Here is a 19,192-nt window from a genome sequence, read left to right on the forward strand (position 1 = left end):
AGAATTGTAAAAAATACATGCCAAAGATTCAGACCTTCTTTTGTATTTTGGCCCCTGTAGTGTTATGGTACTGGTCAAACTCTGCAGCGTGGCATTCCTGCTAATAGGAATGCCAAGCAGTTGCTGAGATCTGTGTGCCTGTCACTGTGATTAGTACTCCCACTCTTGTTTCCAATTCACCCCTGGTCATTCAACCCTCTAGCCGCTCCTAATGCCTCTCCTGGGCTGCCCAAAAAGAATCACAGATGCATGAAGAAACTGAACATTCCCCTCAAATTTCCTCCTCTGATCTTGGTAATTTCAGGTAAAGTTCTCTCACAGTGGTGTGTCTTCTTGGTGTGTGGAAGGGGTGTCATAATCGAAAAGAATTATTCATCTTACAGATCATGAGTTTTCCCATGTCTATGAGTCTTGGGATTTTCTTCTTCTCTTTTTTTAGCTCTGGTGAATTCAGTGTGGCTTTTTGTATTTCCATAGTTACTAGCTGTCTCTTTGTGTGGGAATTAATTTGGGGGCATTATTTCATCGTTTTACTGACATCACTCTTCAAGGAATATTTTTATGAGTTTGCAAACCATTGTGATTTTAGAATTAGATCTCTACCAAATATTAAAAGAGCCGCATACTATTGCTTAAGTGTTCTGTATAATTATTTGGTTATGTACTGTTTCTAGTAAATAATTACTATGTATTGAAGCCATGTGTTTCTAACACAAACTTTCTTATAGAGACTGGAAGTATATGGCAGAATATAGGGACAATATAACTATACATATGGAAACTTCTTTTGATTTTTATTAAAGCTTAAGTAAACTACATTATTCTACATAATATTGCATCGTTATGATGCAGAAATTATTTTCTTTGTAGGAAATGAAATAATTTGTCCATATCTCTGGCAAAGATGGCACTGTGGTGTTTTCTTTGGCACCAGTTGTGCAAAACCTTACAGAGGAAGGCTGATCTCATTGTTTCAGATTTGGCCCAGATTCCACAGAAGGTGAATACAACCTCCAATCCTTACAAGCAGCCATTTACACAGTGAAGAAAGTGTGGTTTTCCATTTGTAATTCGAATCTCATTTTCTCCTTTGCATTAACAGGCACTACTTCTACATAAAAAATTTTAAAGCATTATAGTAGTGTATGTGGGAGCAGCTAATCATTTACCTATGAATTCTTGAAGTTACTTTGGAAATACTTCTCTTTGTTGTCATTTGTTTGTGACAAAATGAAAAGAAAATATTAAGTTCCTATCTCACATTTTGTGATTTTTAAATCTTCTTCTTCTTTTTTTTTTTTTTTTTTTTTTTTTTTTTTTTTTTTTTTTTTTTTTTTTTAGACGGGGTCTCACTCTGTTGCCTAGTCTGGAGTGCAGTGGCCTGATCTCGGCTCACTGCAAACTCTGCCCTCCCAGGTTCATGCCATTCTCCTGCCTCAGCCTCCCGAGTAGCTGGGACTACAGGTCCCTGCCACCACGCGCAGCTAATTTTTTTGTATTTTTAGTAGACGAGTAGCTGGAACTACAGGCACCCACCACCACGCCCGGCGAATTGTTTTGTATTTTTAGTAGCCGAGTACCTGGGACTACAGGCGCCCGCAACCACGCCCGGCTAATTTACTGTATTTTTAGTAGAGAAGGGGTTTCACCATGTTAGCTAGGATGGTCTCAATCTCCTGACCTCTTGATCCATCGCCTGGGCCTCCCAAACTGTTGGGATTACAGGCCTGAGCCACTGCTCCTGGCCAAGATTTTAAATCTTAAGATCTGTGCTAACTACTCAAAAACAAACAAACAAAAACAACGCTGAAGTGTGCTAACTACAAGGAACATATAAAGGGAGGGCCGATAAACAAAGATAGAGAAGAATTATGACTCATATTTGAGTCATAATTGACTCAAATAAGATGCATATTTGACTCAGCATATTTGACTGTGTCAGAACTCCACCCAGTGTACTTGGGCATAAAAGTAGAAGCTTAGATTGATGTAGTCTTTCTTATGAAGTAGACATTTCTAGAATTAAAAGGCAATTACAATTTTGATATTATAGTCCAGCAATCAGTTAATTTTACCTTTCTTGTTATTGCAATTGTAGATTTCCACTCTTTAGGTAGTACTATTTATACACTATCCAATGAGTTTTTAAAAATGTAATGTTTAATTAAATTTCATAAAACTCAATAAAAGCAAGTATACTAATTAGGATTATGAAATTCATTTTGCTTATGAATTTGGAACATCTATGTATTCCTATGTTTTCAAATGTAGTATTTTCATATAGGTTTCCGATTAACAAAAAAGTGTGTGACAAAAGGCATAAAGATGAAAATTCAACATTGGACATAAAATCTAAGTAACTTCATTTTCTTTTTTAATTAAAAATAAATTAATATATCAAATCAAGGAGCGAAGGAGGCTTGAGGAAAAGCAGGCAGTAAAGAAAACTAACTATCCAAAAACAAATAGCAAAATCTAAGGCAAAGATTTTCTATGAAGAGAATAGCATGGAAAAGACTCATCCCCATGATTCAATTAACTCCATCAAGTCCCTCCTACAATATGTGGGAATTGTGGTAGTTACACTTCAGGATGAGATGTTGGTGGGGACACAGCCAAACCACATCAGGCTATTATGATCTCCTGTTTTGGTTACAAATGCACTTTTTAAATAATCTTTTCTAATTTTAAGGTCTTGACTTTACATGCCAATATTATTTGACACAGTTGCTTGCTAAAGGAATATCTTGATTTCATAACTGTCATCCTTTAAAAGTTGTGTAAGTAAATTTTGGTGGAGTATTAAATTCAAATCCATAGTATGACAAATAAGACTGCCTAAGGTCTTCATTTCAAATTAACTGTCTTTTGTAACCTCCTGCTCTCAACTTTCTCTGTGATCCATACACACTGGGATGCTCTCCATATGTGCGTGGTTTTTATCTTTCTGTTCTTTATTGGAAACTCCCTTCTTGGCCACACACTGCCTAGGTGCAATCAAAGCTTTCATCTTATATCATATGGTTCCTGCCTTGTTAAGTTTTTCTAACTATTTCATATAGAAGTACTTGTGTTTTTTCTCTGGAACTCTAAGCATCCTGTATTATTCATGTGACTCATATCAAAATAATCTTTATATTATAGCTATTCAATATATTATCAGCTAATTAGTGAGGGTCCACATAGGTAAAGTGATGTAAAATATTTGTTTTCCAAAACCACCTTGGACCTTTGGGCTTTGTGTGGAATGAGAAAGTCTGTGTATGTTTGTGTTTTGTGGGAATTAGAAACTTTAAAAAAATCTTTTGTGAAAGGGTGGGTTATTATATGTGGCCAACATGACTGAATGAAAGTAGATAATATGCGTGGCTCTCACAAAGAGGAACAGAAGGGGTGAGTAAATAGAGCCCATTCAACTGAAATATATATTTTAGAGTTTATCTCATATTAAGTGTTTTCACTAATACAAGGCATACTTCTGAGATGTTGCAGATTTGGTTCTAGAATACTACAATAAAGCAAATATTGCAATGAAGTGAATCACACAATTTGCTTTGGTTTCTAAGGAATATAAAAAGTTACGCTTATGCGATGGTGTAGTGTATTCAGTGTGTGATAATATTAAGTCTACAAAGTACATGCTTTAATTAAAAAACACTTAATTGGTAAAGAGTGCTATTTATCATCTGAATCTTCAGTGAGTGCAACCTTTGTTGATGGAGAGTCTTGCATCAATATTGATGTTTGATAACTTATTATGGTGGTGGCCGCTAGTAGTTGCCATGGCTGTGGCAATTTCTTAAAAATAAGACAACAATGGCATTTGCCACATACATTAACCCACCCTTTCACAAAAGATTTTTTTCAGCATGCAGTTCTGTCAGATAGCATTTTACCCATAGAGGATCTTTTTCCAAAATTGGAATTAATCCTCTCAAACTCTAATGCTACTTTATAAAGTAAGTTTAAGTAATATTCCAAATCTCCTGTTGTCATTCAACAATGTTCATAGCTTCTTCAACAGGAGTAGATTCCATCTCAAGAAATAAGTTTCTTGCTCTTCCCTAAGAAGTAACTCCTCACTTATTTGTTTTATCATGAGATTTCATCACTTCTGTTACATCATTAAGTTCCACTTCTAATTATAGTTATCTTTCTAGTTTTATTATATTTGCAGTTACTTATTCCATTGAAGTTTTGTTATAGGACCAACAGGTTCATATGCTTACTGTCCAATAATAGTCCAATTACACTGAGATGTCAGGTTTGGCAGCAAAGAAGGAGTTTAATAATTGCAGGGCACTGAGCAAGGAGATGAGAAGAGAATCTCAAATCCAGCTCCTCAAGGAGCTCTGGGCTGGAAGTTTTAAGGAGATCATAGATGGTGATGGACTGGAAAATTTGGGTTATTAATTGGTCAGGGGAGTAGGAGAAAGAAAGAACATTATTTGCTGAGTCAGTTCCCTGTGGGGTCCTCTAGATCAGCTGGCATCAGTTAGTCAATAGTTTTATCAGTGTGCTGGACCTGAAGAAATACCTCAGAAGGAAAGTTGATCATTTCATAATGTTTAAGTTATTATCTAGAGAAGAGTTAAGAGGAACTATAATCTTGTAACAGGGTCTGCATAATTCTAGGACAATAGCCAAATAACTATGAGGAAGTGAGTCAGAGAACAAGCTAACCTAATGATTAATGCTGCATATACTACAAGCTTGATTTACTTTTCTCTTTTTCTCTCTTTATCTTTGATTACTTTCACAAAGTTTATAAAGGTAGTGTCATCTTCACACTCTCAATATCTTACATGATGGTTGCAAGAATCAACATGTATATGCTATATCATAAATGAACATTTAAAATATTATGTTACATAAAAGAAGCCACTCATGAAATACGACATATTGTATGCTTCCAACTATTAAAAATCGTCCAAAATAGGCAAATCTATAGAGATAGAAATTCAATTATCAATTTCCCAGGACAGGGGAAATGCAGAAACTAGAGGTGGAGAGGAAAAGGCTAAAGGCTACAGGGTTTCTTTTGGGGAGATAAAAGGGCTCTCAAATTGATTGTTATGGTAGATGCATAATTCTGTGGATAGACTATAAAACATTAAAATTTACACAATAATTGATACATTGTATGATATTTGAATTATATGTCAACAAAGTGTACAAAATATGTGGACCATGTTTAGTCATTTTATCTTTAGTTTTGTGTCAAATGGACTGCAGAAACATGACCGTTCACTGCTACAATTCTGGACACTCTTCTAAATATATTGCATAAGACAAATGGCATGTCCATACAAGATCCTTGATATTAACTGAAGGATAGCACTCAGAAACATAAAAGGGAAATTAGTCACATCTGTGTAAACAGGTCATTTACCTTCATTTGTCTCCTTGCCATGCACATGCTCGGAATGTTGATTTAATAATATTGTATGTACTTTGAAGTATAAGGGTTACATTTTAACTTCTTGGCTAATTTATCTTTGGATATAACCATGAGAAACGACAGAAAGGAACAGCAACTGGAAAACAAGCATTGCATTGCACCAGGATGTCTGTGAAATGGACTTCAGTAATTCTGCTAATACAACTGAGCTTTTACTTTAGCTCTGGGAGTTGTGGAAAGGTGCTGGTGTGGGCAGCAGAATATAGCCATTGGATGAATATGAAGACAATCCTGGAAGAGCTTGTCCAGAGAGGTCATGAGGTGACTGTACTGGCATCTTCAGCTTCCATTGTTTTTGATCCCAACAACTCATCTGCTCTTAAAATTGAAGTTTATCCTACATCTTTAACTAAAACTGAGTTTGAAAATATAATTACGCAAGAGATTAAGAGATGGTCAGACCTTCCAAAAGATTCATTTTGGTTATATTTTTCACAAATGCAAGAAATCATGTGGAGGTTTGGTGACATAAGTATAAAGTTCTGTAAAGATTTGGTTTCAAATAAGAAATTAATGAAGAAACTACAAGAGTCAAGATTTGATGTCGTTTTAGCAGATCCTGTTTTTCCCGGTAGTGAGCTGCTGGCTGAGCTATTTAACATACCCCTTGTGTACAGTCTCCGCTTCAGTCCTGGCTACGTTTTTGAAAAGCATTCTGTAGGATTTATTTTCCCTCCCTCCTACGTACCTGTTGTTATGTCAGAATTAAGTGATCAAATGACTTTCATGGAGAGGGTAAAAAATATGATCTATATGCTTTATTTTGACTTTTGTTTCCAATTGTATGACCTGAAGAAGTGGAATCAGTTTTATAGTGAAGTTCTAGGTAAGTATTTTTTTTTCAATCTGTAACTTATTTGTGTCTTTGAAACAGAGCTTATATAAAGCCATAAAGTCAAGGTAGTGGGATTTTGGTAAGTGAATTTATACAACGAAAATACAAGATGATCTATCAATCTCACAAATATTATAGAAAAGCTCAAATTACAGGGTCAGTTAAAACCCTAGGACCATCATTCACACAGAACACCCAAGGAAATCATAAACCTATGTATTAGTGCATCTAAGACTTTAAGCAATTACACATCTGGTTTACTATACATTGTTTTACATCTTAAATACAGTAAAACTCATCAAATAACATCTTACTGAATGCATAGATTTAGAATGAGTAGTTACACATTTTTCTACAACTATCTATATAACTGCAGAAATTACTTTTTCTTGTAAAGCTTGGTTTTCTGATTTAGAAATCAAAAGGTGTTCCCATGTTACCAGAAGATTTCCTTCATAGTAGAGAGAGAGAATGTCTATATCTCTGATGCATAAATCATTAAAGGTAATTTGAAATATCTAATGTTTCTATACTCTTTCATTAAAGAATTGGAAACCATTCATTTAAAGTCCAATCATCTTGTTGAAGTGTGAAGGTTGTTATATCTACATAGTTTTTTTCAAACTATGTCTCTTTATTAAAAAATATAAGACAGATGAAGATTGAGTACAAATCTTTGTTTCAATAATTTCTCAAAAATTTCTAGCTATAATTTACAAATATATTTACTTAAAGATAATATTATTAAGATCTTAGCTTGAATCTAAAAGAGTACAAGGATTTCAACCATACTCACAACATAGTCCACAGTTCACTTGAAGAACCAAAGATAAAATAATTAGCTTAATGAGTAGTGTAAATTAGACAATTTTTAGAAAATTATTTTTATGTGTACAGTAGAATTAATTGACTATGGAGCTCAAAGAGTTGTTTAAATGTCCATATGATACTATTGAAGCTTTAAAAAGAAAAGAAATTGATGTTTAATTCTCTGTGGCTTATTTTAATAATTGTTTATGATTGTGAGTATACTGATATGACATTAGAGATGTAGCTTAACCTCACAATTCTCCTACTACTTTGCCTTTCTTATAAATATACATGGGCAAACTAATTAATACATAAAATTAAATTGTGTCTATAGATGAATATATGTATATATTTTTCAAAGCACAGACACTTTGCCTATATTTTTGCCTACATTATTCTAACTCCTTTCAGAAAATAACCTAATGTAATTATCGTGTGTCATCCACTTTTCTTTTTTTTTATTCTTGTCAGGAAGACCCACTACATTATCTGAGACAACGGGGAAAGCCGACATATGGCTTATTCGAAACTCCTGGAATTTTCAGTTTCCACATCCACTCTTACCAAATGTTGATTTTGTTGGAGGACTCCTCTGCAAACCTGCCAAACCCCTACCTAAGGTAAACATGCTTTCGTTGGTTTTATTTTGTTGGCTTTGAATTTTCAGTAGAAATGATTCTACGGTCTTCATTCAGAGTGGTTGACTGACTCTGAAAGAAAGATGGGAAGTGGGTGGGGTAAAGCAGATACCAATTAGAAACTCATGTACATAGTGATACCTTCACACGTATGTGAGTTTTATGAGTACTACAAATAGAGGGGAATACTAAGGAGACTTTGAAAATAGAGTTGGTTAAATTAAAGTCTTCATTATCTAACACCTAAAAAGGTATTGATCATTCATTCAAATAGTATTTACAAAGGGATTAGCACAAAACAGAGGTAAGTGCAGAATTTTCAGAGAAAAAAAAATGGACACACTTTCTGTGCCCACATACCTTACATTCTACTTCAAAAGATAGAATATGTGCAAGTAATAAAAATTATATAAAATCTATGATCTCAGGGAAAAACCCAATGCCAAGAAAGCATCAGTGGAGATAATAGAAAGTATCCTGGAATCACTGATTACCAAAATGAGAGCTGAACAATATGTAGGAATAAGTAAAAGTATGACAGGGAGAGACAGACAAAAGATGGAAAGCAGGTAAAGTGGTCAGGATAGTTCTCAAGTCCTCAGGTTTAGTTTGCAGGGAGAGACTAAGAATCAGATGATGCTGAGAGGCAAATTAGAGCCAGATACATATTGGGAGTTGAAATATTTATTAAGCACTTTGAAAAACTACGAAAAAGAGTTAAGAAAGAAAGATATATGAAAATATTCTCTTCTTTAAGAAGAGCTTTCAAGATATTCAATGATTAAATTGCAGGAGGGTCAGAATAAAGAGCCAACCATTCAGGAAATTTTGTATGGATTCAGGTAGCAGATGATGGAAAAGTGGACTAGAATGTTGATAGAAATATGATGCCTACATTTACAAAAATAGTGGCAACTTTGTGTTGTGTGGAAAAAATATTAACACATACAAAACACTTGAAGTGTCTCTTGCCTGTAGTCAGTTACTCAAAAATATTATTAATTTTGCAATTATTGTTATTTTGTTATTATTGCTAATACTACTAATTACTTAACATGCGCAGGTCACTTGAGATATTCTTCATTTAATAGTGCCAGATTTTTCAGTACATCAGAATTATCTTCTCTTGCAAAGTCATAGTTGACAGACACCTGTGTCATGCGCGTCCCTGTGAAGAGACCACCAAACAGACTTTGTGTGAGCAACATGGCTGTTTTTTTCACCTGGGGGCAGGCAGGCTGAGTCCGAAAAGAGAATCAGCAAAGGGAGATAAGGGTCGGGCTGTTTTATAGGATTTGGGTAGGTAAAGGAAAATTACAGTCAAAGGGGGGTTATTCTCTGGGAGGCAGGAGTGGGAGTCACAAGGTGCTCAGTGGGGGAGATTTTTGAGCCAGGATGAGCCAGAAAAAGGAATTTCACAGGATAATATCATCGCTTAAGGCAAGGACTGGCCATTTTCATTTCTTTTATGGGGTCCCTGACTTCCCCCAACAATGAGCTAGTTGAAATTGTATAATTCTCCCATAGGTAACAAGGATCTTCACCAGTATTGCAGCTTAAAACACTTCCTCAATAAAATAAATGTGTTCCTTTAATATTTGCAGACAAACTCAGTGATCACTTGATCTTACTAAAGCATTTATATCATTCTTCATTGAGACCTCAGGGGTTTACATATTACAGCATAAACATACCTTATGAAAGCAGATGATTTTTGCCATATGACAAGCAACTGACTAAAGCTTCCTGTGTCAACTTGTCTTAACATCATAGCTGCCTGACAGAGAAGCACAGAGATAAAGAATAATGCATGTATAATAAAGACCAAATAATTTATACCACTTGTATCTGAATAATGCCCTTACTTTCAATACCAAAAAAAATCTGTCAGCATATAAGATTATATTCTTTATGAAAGAACACAATAAACCCATATATTTTAAATTAATACCACACTTTTAAGACATATGCACAAAGCAAGCATTCTTTATCACATTATTAAGTAATCTCTTAAAATATAATTTTTGTCCACATAAAGCTGAGTTTTTATTCCATTGTTAAAACTCAATATCTATGATGAATGCAAATTGCATGGGCTTTATATGATAACTTTCTCAAGAGACAAAAGCTGGGGTAAGACTAATGAAAAATCTCTGCCACCCTGCCCTACTCTTGAAATATTTCCCCACTCACAATAAGGGAAACCAATGGTGTCAGTAGGAAGGGGAAGAGAGTAAGGCTTGTAGAAGGACAAGAAAAAGGATGACTAGTAGTACAATAGTGATAATTACTACTATTAGCTCTTGTTATTAACTTGCAGAAAGATTTGAATGCAAGTCAATGGTTGTGAAACCAATTCTTTGTTTATTATGTACAATAATTGCTAACCCAGCCAGGTTGCTTTCATTTCAATTAAATATTAGATTCTCAGATAATGTCTATATAAGAGAATAAGACACTTGACAAAATGTATCAGGTGTTTAAAAATGACCATTGCCATGAGTTTTATAATATATTCACATGAAACCATACAGATAAAAAATTAATCAAGGTGTACCTATTCAACATTATGGAAAATATGCATAAAATTAACATTAGAAGTAGTCCAACATCTTAAATGAAGGAATGATTAAAAACTTATACTGTGTGCATACAATAGCATTACAATAATTTTATCAATGAAATATTCAATTACACTGTCAGCTGTAATACAAATAAAGGGAGTTAGAAAATGATAAAGGCAACAAGATGACAAGTTTTTGCAGGAGGAAAATATATACTCAGTAAGATTAACATTTTCTAAGTAAGTGTCACATGTGTACATTGAGCTATATAAATAGGTCAAAAGTCATGATAAAAAAATATATTTTATATAAATAATACCACAACATAAAAATTTTAGAAAAATTTTATTTAAAAATGCTTTTATAAAATTTCTGACATTAATCTCATGTCATTTTTATTACATTATCACAGAAGAGGAAACAACCAATCCATATCTCTGATGAATCTGTAAACAGAGGTTAGGTTCCTTCAACACTGCATGGATAAACAGTGCTCTCGGCATCAAGCTAGTGAGGTGAAACACTGAACACCAGTTACAGTAAATATGGCTACAGTCAACTGCAATCACACACAATACTTAGATGCCCCAGGTATTACCTGGAATAGCAGTGCAATGACTCTTACGTTAAAATTAAAAATCATATTTTAAAAAACACTCTGCAATATGTGGTTTGCATAGTTAACATTTGGACGTTTTTTCTTTGTTTTGTTAAGAACCATTAGGAAAAGTTTTACCACAATGATTAAACCTGAAAGTATTTAAGTTTAAATATTGGCATACATTGGAGAACACAAGTCAGAACAATTCTCAATCGATTGCAGCCAAGCACATCTTCATCAGGAGTGTAATGTGGTGTGAGTGAGCTACTCAAGAGAGAGACAAGATCTCCCTTGCAGAAAGGCCTGCTGGCCTCTTCTTTTCTGATGTAAGTGCTGCTGCCTCTGAGACACAACAAAGTGATGATGAGAGTTCCTCACATGCAGTTATAAATAGCACATCAATTTAATAGTGTGATTTCAGGTCAATAGGTGCTCCACCTAAACAGTAACCTGAAAATATGATCATTCAACTATGTAACTGTATAGTGTACAATTCTGTATTATAAATAAGACTCCTGAAGTAATTCACAGAAATTCCAAATTAAAATACCCGACTCCAGAATGTCAATGGATCTTAACCAGCAGCTTTTATTTATTTATTTATCTATTTTAGTTTTTCAAAAACTACTGGAAAACTCTGAAAAACTTTAAGTGAAGTATAAAGCACTGTAGAGAAACAAATGGCTTCCAACTAAAAGAATCCTACAGAAAACCTGCCTGAAATAAACACAAGTGACTTAGTAGAACAACAATATAGAATTAAAGCTGAGTGGTGCCACTTTCCAAGAACTTATATTAGTAATTTTAGTAATATAAGAGAAGAGTCTGTATGTAATATTTTTAACATTATCTCCCTGATTACAGTGAAATAGCTCCATTTCTTTTCTCCCTTACACACATGCATACAAATACATACACATACACACATAGTTACACAACTATCCTAACAGTGTCCACCTATCTCACATTATATATCTAATTGCAAAAAACCTGAGTGATTGAATCAGTTAGAAAATATTATTTACTCCAATAATTCCTTAAAATACCTGATTTTCTCTCTTTAGTAGCTTGTACCATTTCTTTCAGTAGTGCCTGCTGCGCTGTTATTCTTTTGTGATGAAACAAATTCTGTTTCACAGGAAATGGAAGAGTTTGTACAGAGCTCTGGAGAACATGGTGTTGTGGTGTTTTCTCTGGGGTCAATGGTCACTAACATGAAAGAAGAAAGGGCCAACGTAATTGCATCAGCCCTTGCCCAGATCCCACAAAAGGTAAGATGAAGTGTCTTACTGGTGTGGAAAACTACTTAAAGAGGCTGCTAAAGTTTGTAAGTAATCCAATTATAGAAACTTCTGACAAATGTGAAGTTGGCCAAAATTAAATGTGAGTATTCTATTTACATCAGTCTTTGAGTAGTTCTGATTTCCTAACATCCCTTGATCTCGTTCCTACTCTTTTTCTCTGTTTACAGTTTGAACATTCTATAAGTTTTGAATTCCACTCACGGAATAAGATATTTTCCTCACTGTAACAGGTTCTGTGGAGATTTGATGGGAATAAACCAGACACCTTAGGTCTCAATACTCGGCTCTATAAGTGGATACCCCAGAATGACCTTCTAGGTAAGACTCGGGTGAACAAATACTGGATATATTAGTAACAGCACATTAGAGTGTTAATAGTTAATCATGAAACAAGCTTTTTCAATGTTTGTTAAGGAAAAACAAAATGTAACTTCTTTATATTTATTTACCAATCCAAAGGGAAACAGAATATGCTATAATTATTGGCATTTTATGATATACACTCACATTCTTTATGGTCAGAAACAGCAAGAATATCTATTTCTGGTGTTACTATATATCACAGAATTTTTCAATAACTTCCTGAGCTGTCTCTCTGTCTCATTTCTACAACTTTACACCTGTTGTTTCCTCTCCTGCAGGGTTATTTCAAGTGCCACCAATTTTTTATTTAATTTATTATTTTAATAGCTCTTCTATCATCAGTGACTCTGTATTTTCTGAAGGATTAAATCGCTAATCTTAATCATAAAGTGATGACAGGTCATGATGAAGTGTGACCTGTCCTTCCTCAATCCTAGCACCACCATCAACCCACTGCCTGCTGCCTTGCATACCACACATATCACACTCTGTGACTGCACTTAAAATAGCAGTTCACTTCATGCCCATCTCTTTGCTGTCTTCTTTACTGCACATTTTAAAAATCTAGATCACACTTTTTCATTAGTCCAACTGGAACTCTTGTATTGTTTTGCAGTCTGAAGTCACACACACCATGCAGCCTTCACTTGCATACCCAGCACAAGTACGTGTTTTTCCTATGAAGTCTGAAAGCAACAGCAAAATAGTTCAATGTGTTATCCGGAAAACACTGTCACTTTCAGAGCCTTTCATTGTGCATCTCATTTTATTCCTATGAATAATTTTGCTAAAATTCATGCAATCCTAGGTCATCCAAAAACCAGAGCTTTTATAACTCACGGTGGAGCCAATGGCATCTACGAGGCAATCTACCATGGGGTCCCTATGGTGGGCATTCCATTGTTTGCCGATCAACCTGATAACATTGCTCACATGAAGGCCAGAGGAGCAGCTGTTAGATTGGACTTCGACACAATGTCGAGTACAGACTTGGCGAATGCACTGAAGACAGTAATTAATGATCCTTTGTGAGTAGAACAATATTTTTCACTAGATGGTATTTATAGATAGCTTCTCTTGTCAATAGTGAGTGTGAGTTTCATCCTTTTTATAAGAGAGTAATTCTGAAAGAATTTAAATGATTTAACCAATCTGAAATCTGCTTTTATTTTGTATCAGTTATTTAAATATTGTATTTGGAAATCATACACCTAATCAATAGCCAGTTAGTGAAAAAATTTCTACACAAAAAAACTTTTAAAATGATATAGATAATATAAGAAATATATTTCTTAAAAATTTGGCATAATGAATCGGTAGAAAGGAAGAATAAATGAAATAATATAAAAAATATTTTAATTTGGTATCTAAAATGCCTCAGAACATGGCTGTTTTCCTGCTGAAAAATTAACTTTTATTATTATCATTACTGTAATGTACTTAAAAATGAGATTTAATTTTGATACCATAAAATCCTTCTTTTTATGGTATAAAATCCAAATATATTTATTATGTTTACAGAGCCATGAAGCCATCACTATCACTTAATTTTAGAACATTTTTGTCAGCACAAAAGAAACTGCAAAGACACAGAAGTCATTTCCTATGAACGCTTAGCCCTAGTCTAACACTAATTTGTTTTCTTTCTCTAGAGATTGTTCTCTCTAGGTATTTCATATAAATGGAATCATACAGTTTATGGTGCTGTGTAAATGACATTTCACCTAGCTTAATTTTTTGTTGTTTTTATGGTGTTAGTTTTATTCATGTTGTTGTGCATTTTAATACTTCATTTCTTTTTACAACAGTTTAATATTTTTTAGTAAGGATATGTCATATTTTAGTTGTTAACTTATCAGTTCATTGGCCTTTCGATTGTTTCCAATTGTGGTTACTAGGAATATTGCTACACAAGTTTTTGCATAAACCTGTTTTCCTTTCTTTTGGGTTGACACTACAAGTGGAATTGCTGGCTCATGTGGGAACTGTATGTTTATGAAGAACTGCTAAACTGTCTTCCAAAGTACTTGTTTCATTCATCACTACCACCAGCAGTACAACATGGTTACAATTCCTCCATACTTTTGCCAAATGAGTTATTATCTGTCTTTTTGTTACAGCCTTCTTAGTGGGTGTAAAATGATCTCTCATCCTGGTCTCGGATTGCATTTTCATTATGGCTAAAGATGTTGAGAATCCTTATATGTGTTTACTGATCATTCATATATCTTCCCTGAAAACATGTCTACTACAATCCTTGGAACATTTTTCAACTTTGCTATTTGTCTTATTATTAAGTTTTAGGAACTATTTATATATTATGGGTCATTTCAGATATATAATTTTTAAAAATTTTGTCCCATTCTGGGTTCACTAAATTTTCCATTTGGATGATGGTCTTTGAAACACAAAAAGATAATTTTAATTCAAATTTTTAATAATTGATTTTTTCACACCCAAAGATATCAATGTGCAAAATTCCTTGCGTAGTCCAGCTATCATCAATTCAGCATTCATAACTACTATCAATAATGCTTTTAAATAAGGAGGGTATCATCTAAAAGAATACTTTAAAATTACTTTATCACAAAAAAAGAAGGTCAATGAATGATTAAAAAAAAAAAAAAAAAAAAAAAAAAAAAAAAAAAAAACCTTTAAAGTAGATAGGAAAAAGAAACACAAATCAACTTGGACAAATAGAAAAAATATATATAAAGCAAACTGGTAGATTTAAATGTGATTATGCAAATACTTTCACTCAATCTAAACAGACTTAAAAAAAGAGCAAATAATGGGTAAAGATATAAAAACATTTGAGAACACAATTAACAAATGGAATCTTATAATGTAAAATGATACACATGCACATATGTACATATACAATACACATATATGTATTATATATATCAACTGGAAGACACCTTTTCTTAGAGCATGTCAAATAGTTATTTGAAGTGATATGTGGTGGGCAATATCCAAAGACTTAGTAAATATAATAAGATTTAATGTCATAGAAACTGTATGATGCAGTCATAGTGGAGTAAGGGAGGTTATAAAAACTATAACATATCTTTAAATTTTAGAGATCAAAAAAATACACTTCAAAAAAGTTAAAGTCAAGAAGTGGATCACAATTATACATCCAATTTTATCTCAGCAATTCTTCTCTCAATTATATACCCAAGAGATATGTATAAATACATAAATCTAATACCATCTAGAAGAATGTTTATGACAGAGTTATCAATAGTGTCTAAAACCTGTTAGCAACACAAATACATATTAATCTTAAAATGAAGAAAAAATCTGTGCTTTATCAATCAACAAAATACTATACAGCAAAGGAATTATCCAACAACTGCGACATTAATAAAAGACACTAATGAGTATATATTATATAATTCAATTACATAAACAAGCAAAACTAATGCATGCTATTTGAAGTCAGGCTAATACGTAATTGGAGGTCAAAAGTAGTGACTAAATAGTTCAGAAAAAGAGAGTGATTCTAGGGAGGTTGTGATATCCTATACCACATTCTGAGCAGTAGGTAAATAGATATCTTCACCTCAAAAAAATGTTCAAGATGATCTTACATTTTTGAACTATTCACTTAGTGTGCATATATTTATCTTTTCTATTTACTATTTAAATGTTTATTTTATGAGATATAATGCATTTTAAAATTCTAGAAATCAAATAGCAAAATAGACACAGAAAATAGAGAAAATCCTAGAGGTTCCATCATAGTGTGGTCAGTAAAAGCCTCTCTTAGAAGTAACATTAGAAGGAAGCCATAAAAAGGCAGAGAAGCATACCTTGTTGGGTTGTAGCAAGACAGAATACTCCAAGAACAGGAGACAGGGGAAAAACGTGTAAGATGCTAAGATGAGAATACCTTTGGGAGCTTAAAGAAAAAACTAGAAGGCCAATCTAGAAGACAGTGTGCAGGGGAAAAGTGTTAGGAAAAGAGCTTGCCAGTATCAAACAATGTAGGATTCTGTAGACCAAATAACAGAGTTGGATTTTATTCTTTAAATAATGGTAAGCCAGGGAAAGGTCTTCATTAGGGGAGTGCTATACACTGATTTTAATTGCAAAAAATCATTCTGGCTACAGGGTGGGAAACAGTAGGAGACAAAAGAGTAATGTAGAAGCATAGTGGCTAGCTATGAGGCATGTCACTCACCATGACATAATTACTTTTTAGGAACTTAGAGATGATAATTCTCATATTGCATTTTCACGATCTTTCTTACAGTACTTAAAATGGTTCATGATGTTGAGCACATTCTCCATATGTCTGCCTGAGAACTAACAGTGTATTGAATTGCTCATAATACAAAGGATAAATGCTTAAGGAATGAATATCCTATTTTTCATGATGTGATTATTTCACATTTTATCGAAAAAACTTATATACCCCATAAATATATGCACTTAATATGTACCCACAAAAACTTAAAATTAAACAATTACAAAAAATTAAAATGCCTCATATTTTCTCTGCTTCAAAAAAAAATTAACTTTCTCACCTAACATTCAATTTCTACTTTAAAAGACATTTGTCAATGAGAAAAGTTCAATTTAAAAGCCAAACTTACTATGCTGACTCAAATTAAAGTACACAAGTTCTATGTCAATTCTTTGACATTTACTTTGAATTATTTGGCACTTTAAAAGCCTTTCATAAACTTGATATGCACAGGCAAGTTAACTTACTTTCAGTGTTAGTAAGGGAGGAGATCACTCCTCATATTGTCTTATGCCCAATTTCTGCCTACAAAGAAAAAAGAAGTAAATACTAAAAGGCAGAAATGAAATCCACAAGCAAATAGCCTGGTGCCACTCTCTGGGCCTGGTAGTTAAAGATCGACCCCGACCTCACTGGTTATGTTATCTATAGATTCCAGGCATTTTATGGAAAAACGTTGTAAAAATCCCTGTCCTCTTCTGTTCTGTTCTGATTACTGGTGCATGCAGTCCCCAGTCATGTACCCACTACTTGCTCAACTGACCATGACCCTCTCAAATGGACGCCTGTAGAGTTGTGAGCCCTTGAAACAAACAGGAATTGCTCACTCGGGGATCTCAGCTCTTGAGACAGGAGTCTTGCTGATGCTTCTGGCTGAATAAACCCCTTCCTTCTTTAACTTGGTGTTTGAGGGGTTTTGTCTATGCCTCTTTCTGCTACATTGGTATCTTTATTTTTATCCTTCAGATATAAAGAGAATGTTATGAAATTATCAAGAATTCAACATGATCAACCGGTGAAGCCCCTGGATCGAGCAGTCTTCTGGATTGAATTTGTCATGCGCCACAAAGGAGCTAAACACCTTCGACCTGCAGCCCATGACCTCACCTGGTTCCAGTACCACTCTTTGGATGTGATTGGGTTCCTGCTGGCCTGTGTGGCAACTGTGATATTTATCATCATGAAATGTTGTCTGTTTTGTTTCTGGAATTTTGCTGGAAAAGGAAAGAAGGGAAAAAGTGATTAGTTATCTCTGAGATTTGAAGCTGGAAAACCTGATAGATGAGACTACTTCAGTTTATTCCAGGAAGAAAGGTTATGATGCAAGATTTCTTTCTTCCTGTGACTAAAAAATAAAAATAAAAATAAAAAACTTTCAAAATGTACTTTGTCAAACAAAAATTTGTTTTTCAGTGATTTACCAGCCAGTTAATGGTTAGAAATATTTTGTGGAAATGAAGAACACACTCGGGAAAATAAAAAATAATGTAAATCCATATGAGCTTGTATTGAAATTTTTTGAACTTATATTGAAATTTGTTGTTCTAATTCATAGTTTACACAGAAAAATATTTACTCAGCTTAACTTTATTTCACACTTTCTACATAAACACAAGAACATGAAGAAGTCCACTGACAGTATGAGAGCTGTTTTACACATACTCAGAATATTTTGGCTTCATTTCGAACAGCATTGTATTGTTTTAACTGCTACTAAAGAAACTATTACATAGTGAAATTGTATAGAAAGTCTCTCTTCCTTTTGATATTTTAAGATGAGTAGTACTGCCAGCAATGGAACAAAGCTAGATGGAGAATGACTTTGATGAGTTGAGAGAAGAAGGCTTCAGTAGATCAAACTTCTCAGAGCTAAAGGAGGAACTACATAACCAGCACAAAGAAAGTAAAAACCTTGAAAAAAGAATGCATGAATGGATAACTAGAATAATCAATGCAGAGAAGACCTTAAAAGAACTGATAAAGATGAAAGCCATAACACGAGAACTACGTGACAAATGCACAAGCTTCAGTAACTGACTCGATCAACTGGAAGAAAGAGTATCAGCGATTGAGGATCAAATGAATGAAATGAGTGAGAAGATAAGTGTAGAGAAAAAAAAGAGTAAAAAGAAATGAACAAAGCCTCTAAGAAATATGGGATTTTGTGAAAAGATCAAATCTACGTCTGATTGGTGTACCTGAAAGTGACGGGAAAATGGAACCAAGTTGGAAAACACTCTGCAGGATATCATCCGAGAGAACTTCCCCAACCTAGTAAGGCAGGCCAGCATTCAAATTCAGGAAATACAGAGAACGCCACAAAGATACTCCTGGAGAAGAGCAACTCAAAGACACCTAATT

General features: G+C 33.9%; 1 protein-coding gene across 1 annotated transcript; it reads left to right on the forward strand.

Annotated features, from left to right (window-relative positions):
• Nucleotides 1-5,544: 5,544 nt before the first annotated feature.
• Nucleotides 5,545-18,326, forward strand: LOC104663543 (UDP-glucuronosyltransferase 2B33-like). The gene is made up of 6 exons (XM_030917389.1): nucleotides 5,545-6,287; nucleotides 7,578-7,726; nucleotides 12,049-12,180; nucleotides 12,444-12,531; nucleotides 13,385-13,604; nucleotides 17,798-18,326. Exons 1-6 carry the CDS (start codon nucleotides 5,567-5,569, stop codon nucleotides 18,075-18,077), a joined length of 1,590 nt encoding a protein of 529 aa, XP_030773249.1. The 5' UTR covers nucleotides 5,545-5,566; the 3' UTR covers nucleotides 18,078-18,326.
• The last annotated feature ends 866 nt before the right edge of the window (nucleotides 18,327-19,192 follow it).

The sequence above is a fragment of the Rhinopithecus roxellana genome, chromosome 2, assembly GCF_007565055.1.
Source record: "Rhinopithecus roxellana isolate Shanxi Qingling chromosome 2, ASM756505v1, whole genome shotgun sequence".
Classification (NCBI taxonomy): domain Eukaryota; kingdom Metazoa; phylum Chordata; class Mammalia; order Primates; family Cercopithecidae; genus Rhinopithecus; species Rhinopithecus roxellana.